Source organism: Aspergillus brunneoviolaceus, assembly GCF_003184695.1.
Source record: "Aspergillus brunneoviolaceus CBS 621.78 unplaced genomic scaffold BO95scaffold_51, whole genome shotgun sequence".
Classification (NCBI taxonomy): Eukaryota; Fungi; Ascomycota; class Eurotiomycetes; order Eurotiales; family Aspergillaceae; genus Aspergillus; species Aspergillus brunneoviolaceus.
Genome location: NW_020290781.1, coordinates 270,065 through 286,604, shown reverse-complemented (window position 1 = coordinate 286,604; position 16,540 = coordinate 270,065). Strand labels below are relative to the sequence as shown.

The following is a 16,540-nucleotide window of genomic DNA, read 5'->3' as shown; positions in this document are numbered from 1 at the left end:
CCGACCGAGGGTCATCCCATTCAATCCATCCATCCCATCTCACCTCAGGGGGGTTTGTGTCTCTTGGAAATTGACTTGTTGTTCCATTCCCTGGTCGAATCAGTCTCTCTCTTTTCTTTCTTTTATCTCTTCTTTCTTAAATCTTCTGACACTCGTTATCCTACCATAATTCGAAACTTTACAATTCTGCCTCAATCGCCTCATTAACCGGAGCTCGAGCCCGGTGTCTCCTGCCCTATCATGGCACCCAGATATAAAGATGGGGATGCCGTCGTGGCTGTTAGTTTCTATCTCAATTCGTAAAATGGCGCCGTCTAATCGAACCTCCGACACAGATAAATGGAAAATGGATCTCATGGACTCACACTGCCGTCGCCTACACGGCCTTCTTCAGTGCCCTGGTGGTGGGGATGTCCTTGCATTTCCACAAGATCGTCCAGAACGAACACTACGGTTATCCTGATGAATGGTTTCCTTCCGTCTCAGCGACCATTGGCGATCGCTACCCCGAGCGGTCTTTCTTCCAAGTATTTATTGCTATCACTTCCGGACCTAGATTCGCCCTTGTCTTCTTATGGTATCTCCTTACGGCCCGTCCGAACTCCGCTCTCCCCAAGCTGGTTGCTGGTGTCGGATTGTTTCGGACATTCACCTGCGGAGGGTGGACATATGTGACCTCGACTGATGATCACGACTGGCATGATATCTTCATGATCTCATACTTGGTCGCGACTCTGCCTTGGACCCTCGGCTGCCTCGCTTTGAGCCCGAATAACCGCCAGGCCGTCAAGTATCGGAAGATCTTCGCCGGTCTTTTCTTCGGCACCCTCGTGCCATTGATCTACTACTTCATTCAACACAAAGTGCACAAGGTTCCTGGAGGTAAGTCTCAAGTGCACCCGCAGCTTACTCGGCTTGTGTCTAACCTCTCTAAGCTTATACGAAATACGCTTTCTTCGAGTGGTCGCTTATTCTGTTCGACGTGGGATTCGACGCGGTTACTGCGCTTGATTTCGAAGCATTCGAGATTGTTGTAAGGGACGTCAAGGGGGTCAGCAGAGGGTATGTACAGTGGCTTCCAAAATAAATCACAAGGGAGAGGGGGAGAGAGAAATGTACAGTTGCCAAAAAAGAAGTCGGTGGTGGTGCGCTTGAAAGACGTGATCTAAGCTCTTTGGGAAAACATCTAGGCAGTTGAAGACCACTGCGGACTCCGTTCTTGGAAAAGAGTGTGTATAGCCTGTTCTCCAACAATTTCAAGGATCATTGCAGTTGACTCGTAGTCAGGAAGGGCAAGCCTGTCGGCAACACCTTTGGCGAGGGATTCTTCTGGACAGAGGTCATCGATGCTGCTGCGGAAGTCTACAATGGGGTAAACATCTCTTTCTGCTGATTCGCCCCAGAACCTTTGCTAACGAAGTGTAGTTCATTTTCTGGACCCTCTGCACTGCCCTTCCTGTCCTCGTTTGGTGTAAGTGACGGTTACAAAATCCCGGAACGTGCATGGCTAATCGCACTAGACTTCCCTCTCTGGCATATGGGTATCTCCGGATACGAGGCTGCCATCGTCTCATATCTGTCACCTATCCTTCTCGCCATTCCAGCTCTGAAATCTGCGGTGGTCAAGAACCCTCGTCTTTTCCATCTTCTTTCGTTGTCCGGACTTCTAGCATACAAGATTCAAGACCCCGCCAACCGGCTCTTCTTGACTTCTTTCAGCGTTGTCTGTAGTTGTATGACATGGGCCGCCACGCTCTACGCTGAGCGTGGAAACAATGCCAGGCTGGAGTCGCGGGTCTTTGCGTGGGGCACCGGTCTGATCATGTCGAGCGTTGCCAAGTTCGCCTGCACCACGAACAACCCAGTCTGGCCGATTATGCATGCGGAGAATGGTGGATGGAACAAAATTGGACTACTACTTGCCATTCTGGCTGTTCTGCGATCTTACAGAAGACCTGCGACAAGTGGAGGTGATTACCTGCCATCCAGCGGCAAGAAAGGCTCCTGGCTTCCGGCTGGATTGGGTATCGGAGCGTTGGTCTTCGCCATGCACTACCTTCTTTCTGATTCTAGCACCATGATTGCCTGGGTCTGGGAGGGATATCCTGTGCGCGGACCTATCGCGGCTCCTCACGGTGCCCTCACCATCTTTGCCATGGGCGCCGGCCTTGTCTATGGTCTCTTCTATCCTGCCGCGGCTGGCAGCTGGACGGCATACGGAATCGGTTCTCTCGGCGCGGCATTCCTTACTTGCTACAGCCACTGGACTGGATTCTACGGTGCTCTTGTCCTTGCTTTCTACTTGCTCGCAGTAGCCCCGGTCCTCATCTCTTCTGCTGTTCGGCACTCGCCGGCGGCTACCTTTGGACTTGGTTTCTTTGTTTATATGATTCTCGTGCTGTTCCATGTCTGGGTTGTTGCCTACGCCTTCGTCCCTGGTGGATACCTTGTTAGAGAACACACTGACTGGATCATGATCACAACCATGTTGTGTATTGGTGCTGGTGTCTTTTCTGCTGCAGTCTCCAGTTCACACAACTCACGGAGCAAGATCGTCAGCCCCAACGGCAAAAGACAGCGCTCCTACTTTATCTATGTGCTCGCGGCTCTTCAGCTTCTGTCTATCTCAATTGCTTACCTTCGGTTCCCCACAAACGACTACACTCCCTATCACAAGGAAGACAAGGTTGCTACTATGGGTATCTGGACGGTGCACTTCGGCTTGGACAATGACATGTGGGCTTCGGAGAGGCGCATGCGTGATGTGATCCAAGAGCTGGAGCTTGATGTGATTGGCCTGCTGGAGTCCGACAACCAGCGTATCATCATGGGCAACCGTGATATCACCCAGTTCCTGGCAGATGACCTCGGCATGTACGCTGATTTTGGACCTGGTCCCAACAAACACACGTGGGGATCTGCCTTGCTGTCTAAATTCCCCATTGTCAACTCTACTCACCACCTCCTTCCCTCCCCTGTTGGCGAGCTTGCTCCTGCCATACATGCTACCCTCGATATCTATGGGGAGTTGGTCGATGTCGTTGTCTTCCATTCGGGCCAGGAGGAAGACCCTGAAGATCGTCGCCTGCAGTCCGAATACCTGTCTAACCTGATGGGCTCATCGGACCGTCCCATGGTTCTATTGAGTTATCTCGTCACGAAGCCGCTTGAGGGCAACTACAACACATATGTTAGCGAGACAAGCGGCATGAAGGATATTGACCCTACCGATTGGGACAGATGGTGCGAATACATCCTTTTTAAGAAATTGAAGAGAACAGGCTATGCCCGTGTCAGTCGGGATTCTATCACCGACACGGAAATCCAGGTAAGCCCTCCTGACTGGTAAATTCAACTCGTTCCCTGCTGATAGATACGTGCGCCAGGTCGGTAAATTTGTGATTGGTGAGCCTGAGCCTGAGAGCGAGTTGCGTATTCCCGAGGAGATGGTCCCCAAGGGCCGTCAATTCCCCGCCCTGTTCCGTGGGCAAGGTGTACGTGGCCATCGGTATCATGTGTTTGACGAACCTAGGTACTGGCAATGAGCGTGTGTCTGCGAAAGTCTATGCATTGGTGTCATAGGAGGCGCGAATCATGCTATATCATTCCTGAGTATATTCCCACGAGACAAGCATACCAGCAACTAGTGGCTCATTAGTATAGCTTGGTTGCTATGATATGTACTGTGAATCGAATTGCAAATAATGTACTTTTACCCTTTACTGTAAATTTGTGAATCGGTCACCGTGATCTGATCTGCTTGGAGTGCATAGCCAAGGCCGGGGCTCATCTGCACACCAAACAGTCTCGACAGTCACCATCAGTGTCTAGAGAATCATGAGCTTGAGTCCGAGGATGTCGGATGTTGGATGGAAATCAACGCATATCCTACGACCAGCTGACCCTCCGACCCCTTTCTCTGTGATGTTATATTAAGTAATTGATCATTCGAATGTAACGTAGTTATCAATAACTCTTTCAATTCGACTTCGTTTCAACACGCGAGGTCGCCACCTCAGCTGGAGGTGAGGAATGTGAGAAAACATGTCGCCAGGGCTGGGGTGACATAATGCATATGACAAAAACGAGGCATGAGGGCTGGGGTGAGCTCTTTGCTTCAATGCCTCTCTGAATTTCCACATGGCGTTGGGACTGGTCTTCCCCTCACCCCCCCTTTTCTTTCCACCCTCGTGGGTTGTCGATGAACGACGACTTCCTCGGATGGGGAAATCATCCGGCCACTTCCTAACCTCCCTTTCCAACTACCTTTCACAGCCTCTCAAGACATGAAGAACCCCTCTCTCACTCAGACATGAGCAGCCTACATCAATGCAATAGGGTGAAAGTACCCAACAAGAAGAACTTCCTTACAGCTTTGAACTCGTTAAAGCAAGCAAACAAGCTAACCTATGATGAACCTACATTCCAGACGCCGCAGTATCAACGGCGCACTGGGACAGCAGTGGGTGATCCACGAAACATCCAATTGTGCAATGAGGAATCCTCCGAAGAATGCTGTCCCTCCACCTTCTTTGTTGATCTTCCCCGTTTCCCCCGATTTGATCCTCCGCGGGCGAACGACGAGCACCCGACCAGGTCAGAATAACTACGCTCAAGAGGAGGATGCAAGTGGAATAACCCTTATAGGGAAAGAATTCCACGAATACAAGACCATACCAGGCACAGACCTGATCTCGAGAGAAAAGACCGTGATCAGGGTTACTGGGCAAGGAAGTAGCATGATACGAGAAGGTCAAGGAGGGATTCCTTAACGTTATCAACCTTTTATTTACTCGCGTGTTTCCCCCTCGATATTGAGGAGCAATTTATTGAAAGTGCCTCTGGGACTTGTCCGTCTCTCAACTTTGGCTCCAGGAAGGATTACGCGTGTTCAATCCCGGGACTAGAATCTGTTTCTCCAGCTGGTGTTGTCATCAAGGGACTGGGTATGCATTGGGTTCTGATCAAAGCTTTGCGGCCTCCTGTATTGTGTTTTCACACACGTGCTGCACACACTGACAACTGACATGGGAGAAGAACTGGGGTGAGTATCTGGGGCTCGATCAAACTGTTCTACTCCCTATGAGACAGTATGTTTCTGACTGACATAAGAAAGCAGATCAAGCTAGCTTTGTGTTTATCCCACTTCGAAGCAAAGTCAACATTGCTCCAATTGGTACGCGGAGGCATTGACCCACGCAATCAACAAAGAAACCTCAGAGTCTAGTGCATTGCACTCATTCTGCTTCCAACCTTGGATATATCAACCGCCGGAAAGTGAAAGACTCCCGAGAACGTTCTTTGTTCCAGTCAACCACACTTCCTGCTACCGAGAGTAAACTCACGCTCGCGCTCGCGCTTGCGCTCGCCAGCAGAAAAAGGAGCTCATTCAAACGATACATAAGGTATTTTCCTAACTTCAAAGCTGAATTTCCACTTTGAATATCCTCCCACTCTGTTACTTGGACTCAATTGATTGAATCTCACAGCTACCATCTGTTGTACACATCTTCATCTTATTGTCTGAGGAGATAGATTTTAGATGTGAGTATGAAGTCGATTGCTCGCGCCCGACTCAACCTCATCTATTCTGGCTTCTCGTCCTGACTCATTATAGAGCCACCATGGCGGACAGACTGCCAGAACAGACGACGGGAGAATTGCCTCCTGAAAGTCCTCTATGGACGTATGATATAGCAAATGGCAAGGCTCTCAACGCAGGGCTCCCGAAACTGCCCGGATTGAACGTTGAGATTTTTTTCGGCGAAAAAAATCATCGTCCGCGGTGGTTGATAGTACCTGCACCATGGACGGTACTTCCTAAGGAAACTACCCCTGGTGGAACAGGCCTAGAGGAGAAACGTGCTGACCCAAAGAACCCCAAATCCAATGACGAGGAAATCTTTTGTTGGGAATTCGATCCTCCTCCCGAGCAAAAAGGCGACCGAGCGCTTTATAGACATGCCTATGACGCGCTCCGAGAGGCCCTCCGCAATCCTAAGTTTAGGGAAGAAGCGAGAGATTATATCCAACAGCGATTTTCAAACCTCATGCAGAATAGGGAGGACGTGCTCCCACGACTTCCTATGCCCCCCGATGGTCGACCGTCCCTGAAGCGACAGGAAGCCATTCCAGATGCCGCCAGCCCGCAGTACAGTTGGTTCGATCGCCCGATGCTAGTCTCGAAGCCTGGGTCAGCTATATCTGCCGGCAATCCCTTCCCAGGGTTCGCACCTCCAGTCCCGACTTTCGAAGCAACCTCTCCCTCATATGGTGAGTACAAATGGATATGGTTCGTCGTCATCATCTTGCTCCTAGCAATGTTCCTTTGTTTATTCCTGTATGCGTTCAAGATTCTAAGATAAGAAGTGTTTATGTGTATTTGAGGATACTTTCAACTTTGACCAACGGCAAATCACCCCTTCCCTCCAACATTAGCTTAAGTATGGACAAATGATCCAACCCAAGCTCAAATGTGGTCAATATTTCCCTGGTAGTCTAAGTTTCTTGGTTGTCCGATGAGTTTCTTTGCCAGGATTAGCACCGAAAGATTTCCGCCGTCTCTGCTCACATTCTTCATGATACATCCCTTGCATCCTTGCATTCCTGTTCCCCATATTTGCTTGCGTGCTATATACCTCGCAAGATGCTGATTGCTCTGTGTATACACTCAGAGTACGATGACGATGATCCCGCAGAAGCCGCTAATCCCGCTCCAATACCAGGCCCCTCAGATGGGGATACTGAAACTCACGCCGAGGTGGCTGACGAGGGCGGCTTGTATACAACACAACCATGTAAGGGCAAAACACGGCAACAGTTCTTTGTATCAGCTTTGAAATCCATCTGACTAACCAATCCACCGGCAAACTTTTAGCTGCCCTGTTGAGCAACCAAGAAAACATCCTCAAATCCAAGCTACCAGGCCCGATACCCACCACCCAGACCGGCCAGCAAGTCCCAAAGGAAGCAGCAGCAGCAGCAACACCACCACCACGCAAGCTACCGGATCCACTACCCACCAATCAAGCCGGGCAGCAAGCTTCAAAGCAAGCACCACCACCACCACCACCACCACCACCACCACAAGGACCAAATCCGATCCCCACCAACCAAGCCAAGCAGCAAGTATCCAACCCACCACCAGCCCCGGAGCAGGAGGGGGAGGAGAAGGAACTTGAGGAGGAAACAAGCTCAAACTCCAGCGCCGACACCAGTGTCATTGACAAGGAAACATCGCCGTGGCACAACCCTGAGTACACGGATCAGCTAGTCCAGGAAGCGGCCGACAAGCTCCTGAAGAATGCCGAGGCGTACTGGCCGCCAGAGCGGATCCATCGCCGGATGAGGATGTGGTCCGGCGTCGAGATCCGCGATCGTACCACGATCGGCCTCGAGGGCCAGATCGACCAGCTGCCGCCGTTCCCGGGCAAGTTCAACCCCGCGGCGGATGCGGTGGAGACGCTCAAGAGGAAGCGCGGCAGGGCGCCGAAAGCTGCTGCCGCTGCTGCCGCTGCTGCTGCTGCCGCCGCGGCCGGGGCGGCAGCGGATGGTTCGAAGCAGGCGGCTCCTGGAGATGGAGATGGAGATGGGGATGGGGATGGGGGCGGGGACGGGGATGGCGATGGCGATCAGGCCCCGCAAGCTGCTGCGAAGGGGGCTCCGAAGCGCGATGCTTTCTACATTAATACGAGGACTCACGGGAGTTTTCCGCAGACGGCGCGGAGGGGTCGAAGGAGTAAGAGGATTAGTCGTATGAATAAGAAAAAGAAGAAGAAGAAGAAGAAGAAGAAGAAGAAGTAGTAGTTTGTTGGAGTCATGTCGCTGGCGGATGTGGTTCGTGAGCGGGGATTGGGAAGTTCGATGCGGAGATTCGAGATGGTAGTAACCTGCTGAAGGACGAAAGGTGGTGTGGGTTGCTGATATGTTGCAAAAATCTCTTATCTCTTGTGTGTATCTATACTTGGTTCGCTTGCTATCATTGGGTTTAGCAGTTGTACATAACCTCGTTATGGCTCTGTAGGCATCAGAATAGGAATTCGTGCACTGTATATGTAAGTTATTGGGAGCAAACTGGTAACCGATATGTTGTACTCACAATAAGTGGCGAATGGGGATTTCTGATGCTGTACACTTCTATTTACAGGAGCTAGTATACAACCATGACATCGGGTGTCAACTTCCTAAAACTCGCAGCTCCAACACTCAGACACCACATCCCCATACCTCCGCAACAGATCCTCCAGTACCGGCGCTACTGCCTGCGATCCGCCGATGGTCACCTCTAACGACAAGAGCCCTTTGACGAGTACATCGACCTGCTCCTGCCAGACACTATCATCATCTTCATCATCGTCACCACCACCACCACCACCAATATTGCCGGCTTGATAGGCTGACCCTGACCCCAGACCTCCGAGCCAAAGCTCAATACTGGTCTCGATCGCCAGACGCAAGGCCGTGACCATAAGCGTCGGGGTGATATGATACGCGGTGAGGGGGAGGTCCGCGCTCAATCCGTTTTGCAGGTTGAAGGTGTCGTGTGCAACAGGGTGGGTGAGAGAACATCCTATCGCTTGAGCGATGGAGATTACGGCGGTCTCTTGGAGAGTACGGATCTGTGATTTGGTGATGGGGAGTAGTGAGGAAGAGGAGTCGTGGTTGAGGGAGGGGTGGTGGAGGATGGAGGTTAGTGTTTGGGCGAAAATCAGGGTTCCGAGGTCCCAGAAGGTTAGGACAGATACTGTTAAGAGAAAAGGGGCAGGTTAGTTGGATCGGTTGTTTGGTGGGGCGAAGGTTCAGGGTAGATAGAGCGCAGGGGCTGCGGTGTGTGAGTAGCTGGGGTAGAGGGGACTGTTTGGTAGTTCAATGCGTGGTGACATACATGCGTAGATCTTGGACTCGGTGGAGAGGTGGGCGTAGCTCTCCATGCAATGCGCCATGAATGGGCGGAGGGTGTGGTTGTAGTCGTCTACTGCGGTCATGGTCGACGCTATGATTTCCCATGATGTGAGAGGAAGTGCGTGTTTGTTGTTAGTGGTGCCGCTGGGTGGGATGAGATCCTTGACTTTGATCATCATTCGCCATATGGAAAAAGCTCTTGCTACAGCAGTGCGATAGATCCGTGGGATACTAGCATCGAGATCGCTGGGGTGGATATGGTTGATTGGCGGCGGTAGTGTCGAATTATTCTCCAGGGACACTGTGATCGATTCAGACGAGTTGAGAAGATATTGTGTGTGAATGACTAAAGCTAACCTTTCCTGTGACCAAGCAGCTCAGGGAGCTTGCACTGATAATCTGTGAAAAGAGCGGCCCCAATGTCCCGGATATAACCTCCCCAGCGGATGATGTCTAGACTGGAATGTAATAAGGTCCCGTAAAGTGATGTGGGCCCCAGTTGACGGCAATACTTCCGGACGAGATCATCCAGACGGGACAGCTTCTGCAGCCCGATGTCGAGAAATTCGTGCACCCTGACAGTCGTTCCGTCTGGCCTGTCGTATGCGTGGGAAGGAATGACGATACCATCGAAGAGAAGAATGGCACACACCACCCGAAATGACGGGACTGGCAAACTGCCTTGGATAAGTGACCGTGCCTTTATCCAGGAGTCATGGAAAGTGTCAATGAGAGCATCACGGCCTGCGTGCTGTCCTGCAGGTGACACCCCCTCCGATGTGGGCAGCCATTGAAGGGAAAACACTCGAAGCACTGCTTTCAGAACCGTGTCTGACTGTTTCCGAGCTGCGATGCTTAGTTTGTTGCCGTAGAGGTGACTAAAATGATCTAGGAACCGCACAGCGCCCAGCATAGTCATTCTAGGGTGTCGAATACCCTGAGTCGCTGACAGGTGAGAGGATAGGTGCTTGTTGGCGCCCCCTAGAGCTTGTCATGAGTCTTGATAGGTTCTGAGATGGTTTCGATCCATATTTAGACTGAGGGCACAGCTTACCAAGTTCTGCCTGCTCAGAGAATCTACTTTCGAGATAATAGGGATGACCCGATGCAGAAAGGTTGCACTCATAATCTATAAACCTTGACGCAGAATCCCTTACGATGGTATTGTAGATCGAAGCAAGACACTCGTCGAGCACCGTCGCTTCCAGTTTTGAATTCAACAGGCGTATCGGGCTATTCCTACTCCTGCCCACGAGCATTGACTGGGGGTTGGTTGACAGAGACCGGTGTTCTGCCCGTGAAGCTGCCGACGGAGAAGGTAAAGATGGCCCACCAAGCGCTTCTGTAGCCCTTGAAGAGTCCAGTGATGAGGCCGAGAACGGGTCGTATATATCGGTGCTGGTCCTCTGAGACAGCTCAATATCGAAATTGAGCCACGATGTGAAGTCTTCATCGCTAGTGCCAATATTGACTTCAAAACCATCTCCCAGGCAATTGATCAGTGTCTCATCCCTCTGATTGTGAACCTGCGACTGGTTAAGGTGCAGTAGCTGTGCGCCAACACCTGCTGGGTCTTTGCGCTTCCTCGGCCTTGAAGAGACAGACTTGATAAAGTCAAAGGTGCAGTGATGGTTCAATCGCTTGCAGTTGGTACATATAGCAGCGGGTTCGTCATCAGTAAGGGACAGTATGACACATCGCCGCTTCGAGCGACGGCATGGATCACAGCTTGTGTTCTGGCGACGCCGAGCAGTGGGAAATAACGGTTTCACCACCCTCGAAACTTGCATGTGGGACATTCGGACCAGAATCTCCAAGGAGAAGCAGGGATATTCATGAGCTCATTCTTGAGTATAGATGGAAGTTCACCGACACGAGTAAGAAGAAAATGATTATAAGCAATGTTAGGATTCAAGTTTGGAGCTGGACCTGCATCATAACATAGCTATAGATCCAGAAGGCAAGCGACTGACTGCCCTTTCGGGTAAAACCGGCGGCGATTTCTTGCCTCGCTGACTCCTTGTTAAGTCAGCGGACTCTGTCGCTTGGTGACCAATAAGAGCCTATATCAGCAACTATTCCATGAATTCTACTTTCCAATGTGCATCGGTATCGAAGTTACGAGGTTATCATCACATTTCAGATCCACGAGTATGGGTAGCTCAATGACCAATAAAAATCCTATTATACAGGCAGAAATCATCGCAGAAACAGCTTAGATATCCTCCCCAGCAGCCCTGCGGACGCAATCCACGATGAACTGTGGATTGCTCAAAAACGGGGAGTGTCCTTCTTGACACCGTTCAACCTGCAGCGCTCCCTCACTTTGAGCGACCATCCGCTCTTGCACAGAAAGCGGCAAAGCCCTATCATTCTCGCAGACAATATACGTACTGGGAATTCCGCGATAGGCCGTGTAAGTCACTGGCACGGACAGCGGGCCGACGGGGTACGAGCCTAGCAGATCAAGCGCTTCCTCCACGTCGGCAGGGTCGCATCGATTATAGAAGACCTCGCGCGCTGCTTCCCTGTCCACGATCATCGCTCCATCCTATGTTATTAGAAGATATGGTCAGCCAAGCGGGCCATTTTGCGACGACAGAACGAGAACAACAATCACACCTCTGTGAAGCGCATCCCACCATGCTTCGCTACATACTCCTGCCGCTGCCGTTCGAGCTCCTCTTCTTCGGGCGTCTGAGGTTTGATTTGCCCGACGTGGTTCTGGCCTTCTGGCAGTGCCATGGCAGCCATATACATCAACTGGAGAACACCACCTTTGAGGCCTGCGCTTTCGCGGGTGCTCTTGCCCAAGCCCTTGACTGCTTCTGACATGGGGATTCCGCCAAAAGAATGAGCCACGGTGATCACGTCCCGGCCTGCGTCAATGTAGCCCAGGATGACCTTGCGGATGGCCTCTGCATCGGTGGCCCAGCTGCTGAGGGGAGGGCTGGAGTCCACGGAGGGCAGTGTCACACCTACTGCCTGGTAATTGAATTTCGCCAGCCCGTCGACTAGACGCCGATAGTGCTGCGGCCGATGCCAGGAGCCTGGGACAATGACAATAGCTGGTCTGATCATATCGCTGATGTTGGTGCAGGAGGATGATAAATGAAGCAGGAAGTGCCAGTATATTTGCGAGGGAATGGGGTGATTGGGGAAGATTGCAGAGACACTAGATCATTCTGCAGTGGTTTGATAGAGTCTGAGCCATGAAGACGGGAGGTAGGAACCATGAATTTATACTGCATGAAGAGTTTGACGTGAGAGATCTGCACGATTCTCGGAGCCGCAACAGTAGATACAATATAATGTCCGAGGGGTGTACAATATAGTCCTGTACAGTCCTGAGAAATCCTCCCCGCATTAGTTCCCATCGGCTCCGAACTTCTATAACCAAAGTATCGGATCCGCAGACCGAATCCAATATCGGTTCCGACGCGAAGTGCCTTTTAACGAATCAGAAACTGAGACTTCTATGGACGAGATTTCTGCCGTTAGGCTAGCCACTGTCTTTTCAGTTATTTATGATGTTCCAGTTCCATGTTCTTTCATCCACTTATAATGACAGCCTGAGCAGTTGCCTTATACAGTGTATAGATGTGAAGTTGCGGGGAATAGAGGTTCCGTGTTTCATGGTCTGGATCGGGATCGGTGTATTAGTTCAAGTAGGAAAAGGCGCGCTCCAATGCTATTGAAACTCGAGTACATCGCCAATGCTCAAGCGACAAGAGTTGGAGTCATAATTTGTCCTCCTTTAGTACTGAAGCCAGTTGGCTGGAAAGAGGGTCAATGCCGCGGCGGACAAACAAAGAACCTTGAAGGATAAAGCGGCCAATGCAAACAAGACAAACCGCGACCCGCGATGGCTTCATCGCCCGGCGCTCAACGAAAGCGACAACATCCGACCGACTGGCACCAGGTCCAAAATCCTGCGCCAGGTGTGTCTAATCCAGCGGACTTGTCTGAACGTGCAATTAACTCGGTATCCCTAGACTGTCTCTCTCATTAACCTCTCGTATCGATGACTTGATTGGAGCATCTTGCCGTCCTCGCGACACTACTATCTCACTTATACAGCCGAAGCTCTCCCCAAGGAGCGCGTGACGAAATTCGGTCCGGTCAAGATGTTCACCTTCACTCCTTTGCTCGGTGCTCAGTCATCCGCATCGAAGGCATCGCAGTCGATATTGCAGCTTGAGGGAGGGATAAAAATCCTGGTGGATGTCGGTTGGGATGACACCTTCGATCCCCTTGACCTGCAGGAGCTGGAAAAGTGAGCCATGCTTGTTCCTTGAGATATTCTGAGCTCTCTGATGAAGACAGTCCTCTCTAATCATACATATCTTATACAACAGACACGTTCCTACAATATCGTTGATCCTCCTAACCCACGCGACCCCTGCACACATCGGTGCCTTTGCCCACTGCTGCAAGACCTTCCCTTCGTTCACTAAGATCCCCGTCTACGCCACGAGTCCCGTCATTGCCCTCGGTCGCACACTTCTCCAAGACCTATATGCATCCTCGCCTCTGGCTGCGACATTCCTACCCGAATCCCCGATATTGGAATCTGGAGCGACCACTTCCGCCGCGTCGGCCGCAGCATCCGTCGTCGAAGGCGACGAAAGCCCCGAGGCTGCACATGCAGGTCGCATCTTGCTCCAACCCCCCACCGCCGAAGACATCGCGCGCTACTTCTCGCTGATTCATCCATTGAAATACTCGCAACCTCACCAACCGCTCCGTTCCCCTTGGTCCCCGCCTCTGGACGGCCTGACCTTGACTGCTTACAATGCTGGACACACCGTGGGTGGTACGATATGGCATATCCAGCATGGGATGGAATCTATCGTCTACGCGGTCGACTGGAACCAGGCCCGCGAGAGTGTCGTGGCGGGAGCGGCGTGGTTCGGCGGCTCGGGGGCAAGCGGGACGGAGGTCATCGAGCAGCTGCGCAAGCCAACAGCGCTCGTGTGTAGTACCCGCGGAGGCGAGAAGTTTGCTCTCCCTGGCGGACGGAAGAAGCGCGACGACCTGCTCCTTGACATGATTCGGAGCACGGTTGCCAAGGGCGGCACGGTCTTGATCCCGACGGATACTAGTGCTCGTGTTCTGGAGCTGGTCTATGCGCTGGAGCACGCCTGGCGCGATGCAGCGGGCACTGGTCAGGGCGACGATGTGCTGCGAACGGCAGGATTGTACATGGCGGGCAAGAAGGCCAACACAACCATGAGACTTGCGAGGAGCATGCTGGAATGGATGGATGAGAACATAGTGCGCGAGTTTGAAGCTGCGGAAGGGGTTGATGCGACAACGGGCCAGGCGCAGTCGAACAACGACGGTCCGCGGTCCGGAGGACAAAACAAGACCGAAGGCAGAGGCGTGGGACCGTTCACTTTCAAGCACCTCAAGATCATCGAAAAGAGGAAGCGACTCGAGAAGATCCTCACCGACCAGACACCAAAGGTAATTCTGGCCTCTGATACGTCGCTGGATTGGGGATTCGCAAAGGAGTCGCTCCGCCTGGTAGCCGACGGCGCCAACAACCTGCTGCTTCTTACCGAGCCTCTACACAAGGAGAAAGTTTCCAGTAACCATCGGGAGAACCGTCACAGGAAGACTCTTGGCGGCATGATCTGGGAATGGTACGAAGAAAGGAAGGATGGGGTTGCACTTGAGAAGGCCGCGGACGGCGAGATGCTGGAGCAGGTGCACAGTGGTGGAAGAGAGCTCTCATGGTCCGAGGTGCGCCGTGCGCCTCTCGACGCTGGTGAGCAAATGCTTTACCAACAGTACCTCGCTACAAAAAGAGAGCTGGAAGATACCACTCAAACAGGAGGGCAGGAGAACACCGACCCTGCCGCAGACGTACTTGATGACCAATCTAGTTCGTCATCAGAAGACTCGGAGACCGAGCAGCAGGGAAGGGTATTGACCCTGTCCACAACCTTAGCTCATGGTAACCGCAGTAAGCTGGGGCTCAGGGATGAAGATCTTGGTGTCAACATTCTCTTACGACGGAAGAACGTCTACGACTACGACGTCCGAGGCAAAAAAGGCCGCGAGCGGATGTTTCCCTACGTGGCTCCTCGGAAGCGGGGTGATGAGTATGGTGAATTCATCAGACCCGAGGAATATCTTCGGGCGGAGGAGCGCGAGGAAGCTGATATGCAGCAACGTCGGACCGACTCCCAAATGAGATTAGGACAAAAGCGACGATGGGACGAAAGCGGACCGAATGGACGCCGTTTGTCCAGCAGTGGTGGCAAGCGCCACCAAGGACAGGGCGAGGCCTCGAAGAAGGATATCAGCACAGCGGATGAGCTGAGCGTTATGGAAGACGGCGAGGCCGCTGATGCTGCTGCCTCTTCTGACGATGAGCCGGAAGGTCAGGCATTTGAAGGGCCGGCCAAGGTCGTCTTCGAGAAGGCGAGCCTGACCATCAAAGCGCGCCTCGCGTTTGTGGACTTCACCGGTCTGCATGACAAGCGCAGCTTAGAGATGCTCATTCCACTGATTCAACCCCGCAAGCTGATCCTGGTTGGAGGCATGAAACAGGAGACGACGGCCCTGGCCGACGAATGCCAGAAGCTCCTTGCAGCTAAGGTCGACGTCGACGTCCCCGCATCCGCGGATTCGGCAGTGATTTTCACTCCGGTCAACGGAGAGACGGTCGACGCCAGCGTTGACACGAACGCTTGGATGGTCAAGCTGAGCAACCACCTGTTCCGACGATTGAAGTGGCAGCATGTACGCAGCCTGGGTGTGGTCACCTTGACGGGACAGCTTCGGGGCCCTGAGTCTCAGCCTCAGCCCGCAACAGCAGAACAGGATCAGGAGGGCCCGCACAAGAAGCAGAAGGTGTTGCCGCAGGAGGAGACGAATCCTGCCACGGATTCTGAAGCCGAGTCGACAAAGCAGCAGCAGCAGCAGCCACCGCCACCGCCGCCGCCGACCGACAAATCCGATATTTACCCCTTGCTTGATGTTCTGCCGGCCAACATGGCGGCGGGAACGCGATCCATGACCCGGCCTCTCCACGTGGGCGACCTCCGTTTGGCGGATTTACGAAAGCTCATGCAGGGGGCCGGGCACACTGCGGAGTTCAGGGGGGAGGGAACGCTGTTGATCGATGGGATGGTGGCCGTGCGCAAGTCGGCGACGGGCCGGATTGAAATCGAGGCATCGGCGCAGTCAGCAGCGATGGTCCCCGGGCGTAAAGGGGCGGGTAGTTTCCTGGCCGTGAAGCAGAAGATCTATGAGGGACTGGCAGTGGTTTCGGGGAGTTGATTGATATTTCCGGTCGGGATGCGAATCTGTACAATCTTTGTGGATGTGTGTGTGTATCTGTGCAAGACGAGCTTTGATCTAATCTATCATGAGATTTGGGGAGTGCTCGGACATCTCCGTGTAGCTAATGCATGCATGTCGTCTAAGCAATATGCATGATTGCTTGTTCTTACGGTACTTCAATATAGGTCTTTTTGACTACAACTACGCAACGACTATATCCCTAAGTACCGCTACTTAAATCCCAAGTCTCAGAGGTTGCGAGACAGATGACTACCAACACCTGCTACTATTCGTCCCGATCCAGCCCAGCCGCCTTACAACTCTTCATTCCCCTCACCACCCT

General features: G+C 52.4%; 6 protein-coding genes across 6 annotated transcripts; 3 read left to right on the top strand and 3 right to left on the bottom strand.

Annotated features, from left to right (window-relative positions):
- Positions 1-32: 32 nt before the first annotated feature.
- BO95DRAFT_444940 (putative integral plasma membrane protein) lies at positions 33-3,871 on the top strand. Its single transcript, XM_025587009.1, has 8 exons — positions 33-279; positions 336-882; positions 936-1,062; positions 1,191-1,229; positions 1,288-1,372; positions 1,426-1,471; positions 1,521-3,328; positions 3,387-3,871. The coding sequence occupies exons 1-8, from the start codon at positions 241-243 to the stop codon at positions 3,543-3,545; spliced, it is 2,850 nt and encodes a 949-aa protein (XP_025440297.1). The 5' UTR covers positions 33-240; the 3' UTR covers positions 3,546-3,871.
- A 1,280-nt stretch (positions 3,872-5,151) lies between these two features.
- BO95DRAFT_444939 (uncharacterized protein) lies at positions 5,152-5,408 on the bottom strand. The gene has a single exon (XM_025587008.1). It carries the CDS (start codon positions 5,400-5,402, stop codon positions 5,238-5,240), a length of 165 nt encoding a protein of 54 aa, XP_025440296.1. The 5' UTR covers positions 5,403-5,408; the 3' UTR covers positions 5,152-5,237.
- Positions 5,409-5,617: 209 nt separating this feature from the next.
- Positions 5,618-6,560, top strand: BO95DRAFT_444938 (uncharacterized protein; the record flags this gene model as incomplete). Its single annotated transcript, XM_025587007.1, has 1 exon — positions 5,618-6,560. A coding segment is annotated over exon 1 (736 nt), but the record flags the coding sequence as incomplete, so codon positions are not given.
- A 1,571-nt stretch (positions 6,561-8,131) lies between these two features.
- Positions 8,132-10,824, bottom strand: BO95DRAFT_393807 (Zn(II)2Cys6 transcription factor domain-containing protein). Its single transcript, XM_025583676.1, has 4 exons — positions 9,956-10,824; positions 9,259-9,882; positions 8,885-9,202; positions 8,132-8,743 (listed from the first exon to the last, which is right to left on the bottom strand). Exons 1-4 carry the CDS (start codon positions 10,698-10,700, stop codon positions 8,184-8,186), a joined length of 2,247 nt encoding a protein of 748 aa, XP_025440294.1. The 5' UTR covers positions 10,701-10,824; the 3' UTR covers positions 8,132-8,183.
- Positions 10,825-11,116: 292 nt separating this feature from the next.
- Positions 11,117-12,061, bottom strand: BO95DRAFT_418193 (alpha/beta hydrolase; the record flags this gene model as incomplete). The annotated part of the gene is made up of 2 exons (XM_025584447.1): positions 11,524-12,061; positions 11,117-11,452 (listed from the first exon to the last, which is right to left on the bottom strand). The coding sequence occupies exons 1-2, from the start codon at positions 11,980-11,982 to the stop codon at positions 11,117-11,119; spliced, it is 795 nt and encodes a 264-aa protein (XP_025440293.1). The 5' UTR covers positions 11,983-12,061.
- A 758-nt stretch (positions 12,062-12,819) lies between these two features.
- On the top strand, positions 12,820-16,368 carry BO95DRAFT_418191 (cleavage polyadenylation factor subunit CFT2). The gene is made up of 2 exons (XM_025584446.1): positions 12,820-13,177; positions 13,260-16,368. Exons 1-2 carry the CDS (start codon positions 13,029-13,031, stop codon positions 16,192-16,194), a joined length of 3,084 nt encoding a protein of 1,027 aa, XP_025440292.1. The 5' UTR covers positions 12,820-13,028; the 3' UTR covers positions 16,195-16,368.
- The last annotated feature ends 172 nt before the right edge of the window (positions 16,369-16,540 follow it).